The sequence below is a fragment of the Parus major genome, chromosome 8 (genome assembly GCF_001522545.3).
Source record: "Parus major isolate Abel chromosome 8, Parus_major1.1, whole genome shotgun sequence".
In the NCBI taxonomy this organism is placed as follows: domain Eukaryota; kingdom Metazoa; phylum Chordata; class Aves; order Passeriformes; family Paridae; genus Parus; species Parus major.
This window is the reverse complement of record NC_031777.1, coordinates 29958353-29968306: the sequence shown is the minus strand read 5'-3', so window position 1 is coordinate 29968306 and position 9954 is coordinate 29958353. Positions and strand designations below refer to the sequence as shown.

General features: G+C 56.8%; 1 protein-coding gene across 1 annotated transcript in view; it reads right to left on the bottom strand.

Annotated features, from left to right (window-relative positions):
* Positions 1-2443, bottom strand: part of SGIP1 (SH3GL interacting endocytic adaptor 1) — a 50678-nt gene extending 48235 nt beyond the window's left edge. The window contains exon 1 of the mRNA XM_033516252.1: positions 2149-2443. Within this exon, the coding sequence (XP_033372143.1) occupies positions 2149-2158 (10 nt within the window). The 5' untranslated portion in view covers positions 2159-2443. The remainder of the gene's footprint in view (positions 1-2148) is intronic.
* Between the last annotated feature and the right edge of the window lie 7511 nt (positions 2444-9954).

The window sequence follows — 9954 nt, the reverse complement described above, 5'->3', positions numbered from 1 at the left end:
AAATAAATATTCAATAGAAATTAATTATACTAAATAGAAATAAATATTAAATAGGAATAAATTATATTAAATAGAAATAAATATTAAATAGGAAAATTGATATTACATAGAAATAAATGATATGAAATATAAACAGAAAATATTAAATAGAAACAAATATTAAATGGAAATAAATGATAGTAAATATAAATAAATATTAAATAAAAATAAATGATATTAAATATAAATAATATTGAATACAAATAAAATACAAATTATATTAAATATAAATAAATAATCTTAAATATAAATAATATTAAACAGAAATAAATAATATTAAATAAATCACCCCTGTGAGGGGCCAGAGTTGCAGCGGAATCTTGAAGTTCCACTTCCCACAAATCCAACCAATTTCCAACTACTTCCAAACTCAAAAAAACCTGCAAAAACCCCAGGAATTATTCCAGATTTCCCAATTTCTGTTCTAGGTTTGCATCAACCACTGGGGGAACGTTTCAAGCTATTTAATAATTCCCTTTTTATTGAGAGTATTTCAATTTTTTCCCCAATTTTTTTTTTCCATGCATGGCTGGGTCATGGAAGGTGATTCCACTTCCCATTCCATGAGCCACAGCTCTGGATCCATCTCCAGCGTGGGGCTGGGCAGTGACCAAAGCTCCTGCCAGGCCCAAATCCTCAATGAATGAAAACAACCCCAAAAAAACCCCAAACCCAAAACCCCAAATCCCAAAAGAGCCTCAAAACCCCGATTTACTTCCCCTGAGCAGCCTCAAAACTGAATAAAATTCCTCAAACCAAGGCCTACAACACGACAACTTCCATTTATCCAGATGAATTCCTCCCTGAAGGTTGGGATTTTGGGAGAAGCCGGGTTTTTATTGGCGTTTTCCCTGCCGTGACCTGCCCCTGTGGTGGGATGGGTTTGATGTCATGGGCTAAAATTAAAACCTTGTTTGCTTGTGACTCTCGTCAGCACCAGGGAAAGCAGGGAAAGCTTTCCCTGGGATCCAAAGGATGACAAAACTCATTTCCTTCACACCCAAGCGTCCAAACCCCGTCCTGGGAAAGGCCATTCCATGTGCCACACGCGGCCGTGACGACGCCTGGATTCCCGGGATCGGGGAAATATCTTAAATCCATAAAATTTCCATGGATCCCGGGGCCTCTCCAGGTGAATTTGGGCAGGGGGCAGCCCCAGATTTCAGGGATAATCCGAGAAGCAGCCCAATTTCTGCCTGTCATCCCGGGAAAGCTCCCTGGGTTGGAAGTGGCTCCACCGAGCCAGGCCCTGCTGCTGCCACCAAGGGGCCAGAAATCCCCCAAAATTCAATATATTTTGCTCTTGTGAGGCCTGGAGCAGCCATTCTGCTAAAATAGAATTAAATCCAAGACATCCTTTCCCTGCATCCTGCTCCAGGAGGAATTAAAATGATAAATAATAAAGGAGAGCTTTACATACGGCCGAGACAGACGACAGAGGATAAAATTCCTGTCATGCCCAGAGGCTTTTCCCACACAGGATCAGACACGGCTCCCTGAAGCATCCTGTGCCTGGAGCCCGTATTCCCTCCTCATTCCCATTTTTTATGCCAAGAAACCCCAATCCAACATCTCCTCCTCCCTCCCCAGACCGGCATCTCCACGACACGGCAAGAAAAAAAAAATTAAAACAAAACAAAACAAAAAAATCATCTCCAGTTCCAATTTTTCCTCTTTTCCCCCCGAAACGCGGTTCATCCATCCAGGGAAAAGCACCGGATCCCATCTGTCAGCTGCACACCCCCGGCTCCATCCTCTGCGCGGCATCAAATAATCATTTCGGGATCTGAATCCCGACGGATCCAGCCGGCTCTGGGCTGGGGAAAGCGGCGGCTCCATGGAAAACCGGGAATTTGCCCAGCCCGAGCCACCCGCACAGGGCTGGGGATGGAATTGCAAATAATCGCACGGGCTCGATATTATATCACCACCACCCTGCCGCTGGAATTGCCCGGGATTAGGGGGAGGGGAGGATTCCATTCCATTATTAATTATTATTATTATTTTATTTAGGAAAGGATCAAACCCCCCCTCCCCGAGCACCCCGGGCGCGGGATCGGCTCCTCCTCCTTCCCAAAGCCGGGAGAACGCGCCCGGCTCATCACCCACCTTCCATCATGGTGGCAGAATTGCATTCCTCAATTCCCGAGGAGCCTGGAAAAAAAAAACCACAGGAGAACGCGGTTCCCTCTCAGCTCGGCCTCGGCGCTTCCCGGGCGGCGGGGAGGATGAGGAGGAGGAGGAGGAAGAGCCGGGAATGCCGCGGTTAGGGGCAGGCCATGGATGCTGCTGCGCCTGTATCACCTCCAGGATGGCATCGCGGAGGATGCTCGGAGAAAGGGAGGACGAGGCGGGCTCGGTGCCTCCCGCCCCGCACTCCTCACATGCGCGCTCGCTCCCGACACACCCCCCGGGAACACTCCAACCTATTTCCCAGATTTTTTTAATTTTTTTTTTCCCCCCCGCCACCCCTTTTTCCACCCTCCCCAAAAGCAGAACCCCTGTCCGCACCTCGTGACGCACTTCCCCTCCCTTAATCCTATTGCGGCCGGCGCGATTAATTCCCGGCCGCTGTCAGATTAGGAGCGCTCGGGGTTGGGAATGGGGGGAAAGGGATCAATCCCGGCTGGAAAAGGGAGAGGAGCGGGGTGAGAGCGCGGGGATGAGAGCTCGGGCCCTCCTGGGAGCCTCTCCCAGCCATCCCAGGGATAAATCCATCGCTGACGTCACGGCGCCAGCAATTAGCCCCGAAAGGAGGATGCGGGAGGAATTTCTCCCCGACTGCTTCCAGCAGCGCCCGGGAATTAATCTGGCATGAAGGAAAAGCGGAGCGGGGAACAAAAGAGGCGGAGGGGAGGAGCGGGGGGGGCTGCGAGCGCTGGGGCCGCGCTGTGCCCGTGTCCCCCCCGGGATGTCACCGTGTCCTGTGTCCCCATGGTGCCACCGTGTCCTGTGTCCCCATGGTGCCACCGTGCCCTGTGTCCCTATAATGTCACCCTGCCCTGTGTCCCTATAATGTCACCCTGCCCTGTGTCCCCCCCAGGATGTCACCCTCTTCTCTGTCCACTTTTGATGCCACCCTGCCTTGTGTCCCTATAATGTCACCGTGTCCTGTGTCCCCATGGTGCCACCCTGCCCTGTGTCCCCTCCGGGATATCACCCTGTCCTCTGTCACCCCTGGGATGTCACCGTGTCTTGTGTCCCTATAATGCCACCCTGTCCTGTGTCCCCCCCTGATGTCACCCCCAGCACCGTTTCCCCCTGGAAAAGCCCCCCGGGGATTTGTGGGTCCCTCACCCCCTTCCCAACTTGTTCCCACTGCGGGGGGAGGCTCAGCCTGAATTATCGTCATCGCTCCTGTTTTATCCAAAAAACCGGGATTTAAACCCGGCCCTCCAGATTCGGCTGGGAAGATCCCAAAGTCCGGCTATTTTTTATCCCGTGGCAGGAAAGGTGAAAAAAAAAACCCCAGGCTTCTCCAGGATCCTCATCCCGGCTCCTCCCCCTCTTCCAAACCCCCCCAAAAACCGGGATTGTCTCCATCAGCTCCCGCGGAGGAGCCGCTCCTGCCCCTCCTGTCCCCTCCAGGGCACAACAGCGCAGTTTTGGGGACAACCTGCGCTGCCCGGGGTGGCTTTTCAACTTGAGCGCCGAGCGGGGATGGAAAAACTTCCCTTGTACCGCTCACCCCGCATCAGCATCTTTGGGATCATCCCCGGCAGCCCCACGGGCTCCTCAGGATTTCTCCCTGCTCGGGAGCAACGCCCGCATCATTTCTCCCATCCAAAACAAAACAAAGCAAAAAAAACCCAAACAAACAAACAAAAAGTGGTTTTCATGAATGAAAATCAATTTTTTTGCCCCGTTAAAATGTAATCTTTCTAGTAAGAAAGGAAAAAAAAAGACAAAAAAACAAACAAATTTTTTCCCACTCCCATTTAAAAATATTAATCCAAAAGCCAAGCGCCTCCTCCGAGGGTCTGGATAAATCAGGGAGGGAACAGGAGCTCAGCACGGCCCAGCTGGTGGGAAATGCCACAGGGATGGGATTATTGAGCAGATGGTTCCTTTAATCCCACAGGAGCTCCTGTGACCTGCCTGCCCCGCTTCCAGCACAGCCAAGGGAATTCCGGTTGTAATCCCAGGCTGGGCACAACCCCTGGAATGTTCCTCTGTCCCCTCAGCCCAGGCTGGCACTCGGTGATGGGCAGGCAACTTCCAAACTGCCCAAATTCCTCCTGGACACACCAAAACAGCACCAATCCCCCCCAGAAAATTCACGGAGGCTCCAGAATTCCCATCTCTGGGACAGGGTCTGGAGCAATCCTAATGGAAAGCGGGAATGGGATGAGGTTTGGGGTCCTTCCAAACCGAAATCTGGGAATTTTGGGATCCCCCATCCTGCGGCTCGGGGCCATCCAGGGCAGAGCCCCCTCCCCACGGCTCCTGAGGGCTGAGATTCCTTCAGCAGACGGGGAGAGCCAGGACATCCCTGCCAATCCCTTCCCAGGCCATTGATAAAAAAATCCTTTCCAAATTTTCCCGTTTCAGCGCTGGGTTTGGGCAGCTCCCCCCGTCACTCCTGGGAATCCTTTGGCTGCTGCTCATCCATCCCAGCTTTCCCCTGGGATATCTCAGCCTTGTGAGGCTCCTCCTGCCACGGGGAGAGGACAAAACCCCCCAAAAATCAGCCCCACCCCAAGGACACCCCAGAGCTGCTCCTGGAGCGGGCTCATCCCAAAACCAGGCGGGCTCAGGGAGAGCCGGGTCCCGCTGGAGCGTTCCCACCTCCCTGGGGAGGAGGCACCAAACGCCCCTTCCCGAGCCAAAACCACTCCCAAACTCCGCAATTTCACTTCCAAACTCCCTCGGACAATTCCAGTGAAAAGCGCTGGAAATCTCCGGCCGCTCCCGAAGGAGACGAGCCGGGAGCTGCCGGCAGCAGATGAAGGCGAGAGGCCTGAAGATTATTAAAAAAAAAAATAAAAAAAATTAAATCCAAATAAAAAAAATAAAACCGAAGGCAGCAAGTGAGTCACGGAGCGCATTACTCATCTCCCGGCAGAGTCAGCCCCAGCTCCATGTGACAGCCCGGCCCCGGAGCCGCGATGGGATTTGCTAAATAAAACCCCAATCCTCAACCTCGGGCAGGACGTGGCCCTGGCAAATCCCGGCATTAGGAGCGGCCAGGGGTTGTTCTCACCGCCCCACGCCCCTTTGGATGGGCTGGAATTAAACCTGGATGGGCTGGAATTAAACCTGGATGGCTCCCGAAGGAATGAGCTGGGAGAGGCCGGAGCTGCGGCCCCAGCGTGGATCCCCTGGCCTGGGCACAGCAGGATGGGATTTCCCGGGAAGTTCAGCCTTTGGCATCCTTCCCTATAAAACTGGGATTAGAGGAGACAAGGGCAGGGACAGCTCCCACTGTCCCAGGCTGCTCCAAACCCATCCAGCCTGGCCTTGGGCACTGCCAGGGATCCAGGGACAGCCCCAGCTGCTCTGGGAATTCTATCCCAGGGCCTGCCCACCCTGCCAGGGAACAATTCCTGCAATCCCTGCAATCCCATCCAGCCCTGCCCTCTGGCACTGGGAGCCATTCCCTGTGTCCTGTCCCTCCATCCCTTGTCCCCAGTCCCTCTCCAGCTCTCCTGGAGCCCCTTCAGGCCCTGCAAGGGGCTCTGAGCTCTCCCTGGGGCTGATTTACAGGACTCCCTCCTCCAAGGGTGAAGGCAGGGAAGGAGGGTGGGCTCAGGGAGAACCCCCAGGAGCAGCTCCCCCATCCCTCCACGAGCTCAGGAGGGCACAGAGGGGACCAATCCTGAAAATCCAGGTCCTGAAAATCCCACGGCAGCACCCGGGAGGCTGAACCCGGACAGGCTGAACCCCAAACGCTCCTGGGGCAGCCCCACCTTGGGCTTTGGGCAGCCAAAGCATTCCATGAGAATCCAGAGTGTCCCAGCTCATCCCAGGGCTGGAGCAGCTCCTGGATCAGGGAATGCAGCTGCCCCCAGCTCCACATGGAGCCCTTTCCCTTCTGCTCCGTGAATCCTCGGCGTTCCCGGGCACAGAGAGCCGCTCCCACCGCGGGCAGCTGCTCCCGGGAGGACACCGGGGATGCGGGAATGAGCCCCCAGCCCGGGGCACGGCAGCGAGAGGAGGAGGAGGAGGAGGAGGAGGAGAGCTGGAGAACAGCGCTGGGAACTTTCTCATGGAGCCGCTCGAGGCACCAGGGGTGCAGGGAACAGCCAAATTCCAGCAGGGAAGAGGCTCCCCAGGGAAGCGATGGGATCACAGCTGCATCCCTGACGTTCCCCCCCGGGGCTCCGAAAACGCTCTGCACCCCCAAACCCCTGCCCAGAGGATCCCAGAGGATCCCAATCCAGCCCTGGAATGAGCGAGCCCCCCGGGACAGCCACGGAGGGGCAGGAATTCCCTCAGACCGAGGATTTGGGGACAGAGCAGCGGGACAGGGGGAGCAGCACACCCCATGCGCCAGCAGCTCCTCTCGGGGCCACCAAACGTCGCATTTGGGCCAGCAGGGCCCGGAGGCGCTGGGGACACAAGGGGGACACAAGGGGGACACAAGGGGGACACAAGGGGGACACAAGGGGGACACCGGGAGGGATTTACAGCCCCAGGACCGGCGCTGTCTCATTCCAGGCTTCCCCTGCACCCGGCGCACAGAGGGTTCCGCACCTCCCCAGGAGCCGATTCCTGCTCAGAGCCCCACAAATCCAGGATCCAGCTCCCAAAACCCCATCCCTGCTCACCCCACAACGGCTCCCACCTCCTCCTGCTCCCCGCCCCTCTCCTGGCCCAGCCCTGCGCCCTCCCCGCTGATAACCGGGGGCTGATCGGGGCAATCAGCACCTCCCCCGATGGGGACGAGGCGCAGCTGCCCCAGAACATCGAAAATTCATTCATCTTTATTTCTCAGGGTGGGGGAAAAACCGGCAAAGTCCTCATTTCACACCACCTACCTCACCCCAAATATTATCGAAATGTTATCGAGCCCATTCCATCAGCCCGGAATGTGGTTTGGGGTGGGAATGGATCCACCCCCTGCGCCCCTCAGCCTGCCTGGGGGTCGGTGCCGCACGAGTCGTTCCACCAATTCCCAGAACATTCCCATGGGTTTGGATTCCTGGTGCTGGGAGGGAGCTTTTGCCTCCTTTAGGTAAAATTTGGCAGCTGTGGAAAGAAATCCAGGGAAGCAAATTCTGCCCTGACATATTCCAGAGCTCCAGGAATGCTGGTGGAGCCTCTCATTAAAATTTAAGGTGTCTTTAGGTCCTGATCAGCTTTGGGCCTGCTAATAAAGGATGTTTAACTATTCTTAAAATTAACTTATTCTTAAAATTAAATTATTAACTTATTTAATTATTCTTAAAATTAACAAAAAGGAGACAGGACGGGGAGGGGGCAGAGATGGGGGGCACCAAAGGCAGAGGAAAACCCAGCGCAGCCCTGGAGCCTCTGGCACAACTGTGCTGAAATCCAGGTGTGCAGGGATCCAGGTGTGCTGGGATCCAGGTGTGCAGGGGTCCAGCTGTGCCGGGATCCAGGTGTGCCGGGATACGGCTATACCGGGATCCAGCTGTGCCGGGATCCAGCTGTGCCGGGATCCAGCTGTGCCCCCGCGCTGTGCGAGCCCTGCAGGGCCCGTCCCGGCTCCGCGTGTCCCCGCCGTGTCCCCAGCTCGGACATTCCCCGTTCCCGGGGCCCTTCCCGGCTGCGGAACGCCGGGAGCTCGGCAGATGGAGCTGTGCAGCTGTGCAGGGACGGGACGGGCCCGCCAGATGTGCAGGGGCCGGCCAGATGTGCTCTCCTGGTCCTGCCGTGCCCCCGGGTGCTCTGGTGTCGCCGGTGTCCCCAACAGAGCAGGGACAGAGGAGGGGACAGAAATCCCCTCGCAGAAAGAAACTGGGCAGGGCTGGGGACAGCGAGACCTTGGGAAATCTCGGGCTCCTCGTGTCACCCCAAAAGGGACATTTGGGAGACCCAAAACATCCAAACCCATCTGAAACCCCATCAGCTGGGCTCCAACCCGCCCTGTCCCCCCCGGCCACCCCCGTGTCCCTCCCGTGTCCCCCGGGAGTCCCCTCTCCCTTCCCATGGAATCCGCGGCTCCCGGGAGCCTCGGCCCCGCTCCAGCTCCGGTAAAATCCGCGCTCTGTGCCCTGCCCCCGGCTCCTCCCCGGGTTTGGCCGCAGAACTCTCGGAGCTTCACATTTTCCCTTCTCTCCTCCGCGGGAATCCCGGGTGAACTCCCCCAAACCCCCCGGCTGGAGGAGAGATCCCGGCACTGATCCCGGTGGCCGGATCAGAGCCCGGGAATGTCCGTCCCAAACAGAGGGACACGGAGCCCAGGAGCAGGGACAGAAAAATACAGAATCACTGAGGTTGGAAAAGCCCCCTGAGGCCACCACTGGCCCACGTCCCCAAGTGCCACATCAGCACGGATTTGAAATCCCTCCAGGGATGGGGTCTCACCCCTGCCCTGCTCCAATGCTTGGCCACCCTCTCCTTGAAGAAATTTCCCCAAATATCCATCCTAAACCTCCCCTGGTGCCACTTGAGGCCATTTTGTCCTGTCCCTTGTTCTGGCTCTGTCACACAGCACTGGGCAGGTGGGAACAGCCACGCTCACCCCTAAATCCCACAGAACAGGGTGGGAAAAGGGCATGGAAATCCAGCTGCACCCCCAGGAGAGCAGGCTGGGCTGGGAAAGAGCAGCAGGGCTGGTTTAATATTTGATTTAATAATCACAGCTCCTGTGAGCAGCGGTGACCTCGGGGGCAGAAGTTTCCTGGCAGGAGCTCCGAGGGATCCCTGTCCCCACGCCCCGGGAAGGGCTGGGCCTGCTCCCACTGCTCATCCCTGGGATTGATGCCTGGGGGTTGCTTTAGGGCTGCTGGAAATTCCCCTGAAATCCCAGCTCCAGTGGGAAACAGTGTCCTTGGGAACAAGGCCAGCTGTCACTCGGGGGCTCTGGGTGACATTAACTGGGGGTTAATGCTGGCAGCAGGGAGGGGACAGATCCCTGAGCATCCCTGAGCATCCCTGGGCATCCCTGAGCATTCCTCTGCATCCCTGGGCATCCCTGAGCATTCCTCTGCATCCCTGAGCATCCCTGAGCATTCCTCTGCATCCCTGAGCATCCCTGGGCATCCCTGAGCATCCCTGTGAATCCCTGGGCACCTCTGAGCACCCCTGGGCACCCCTGTGCATCCCTGAGCATTCCTGAGCATCCCTGGGGATCCCTGGGCATCCCTGGAAGCGCAGTGTCCCAGGAAGGTGCCCATCCCGGGCTGGGGTCCCTCACCCCGCACACGGCAGGAGCCTCTGGCAGTCCCTGGAAGTGCCCTGGGGACCAGCAGGGAGGGGCAGCAGCGCCCACCCAGCTCCGCTCGGGAGCGAGGAGGGAGCTCCGCATCCCCGCTCCCTCTGCCGCCTCCCGGTGCGGGAGGAATCCGTGTGAATCCCACGGCAGCTCTGGATGTGAGGATGTGAAACAGAGCGGCGGGGAATCCTCACGCCCTGAGGAACGGGGGACACTGAGCCAGCGAAGCTCCCAGCACCTGAACTGGGATTTCCGCCCTAAAAAGAGGGAGAGCAGGAGGGTCCCGCTTGGTTTTGCGGTGCAGCGGCCACTGGGAATTCTATCCCAGTTTCTGCAGCGGGGAAGGAGCAGGGAACGGCGGCTCCTCCCAGCTCCAGAGCTGCCCGCGATCCCGAGGAAGCTGCCTGGCAGAATCGGGTCATGGAAGGGACAGGGATGAAGAGAGGGAGGGGACAAGGACAGAGCAGCCCCACCCCCGGCACCCACATGGCCCCCACCTGCCCCTGAGCCACCAGCGCTGCTGCTCTCTCCTGGTTTGGTGCTTCCCCTCCCAGAAGTGACGATGCTTTTCC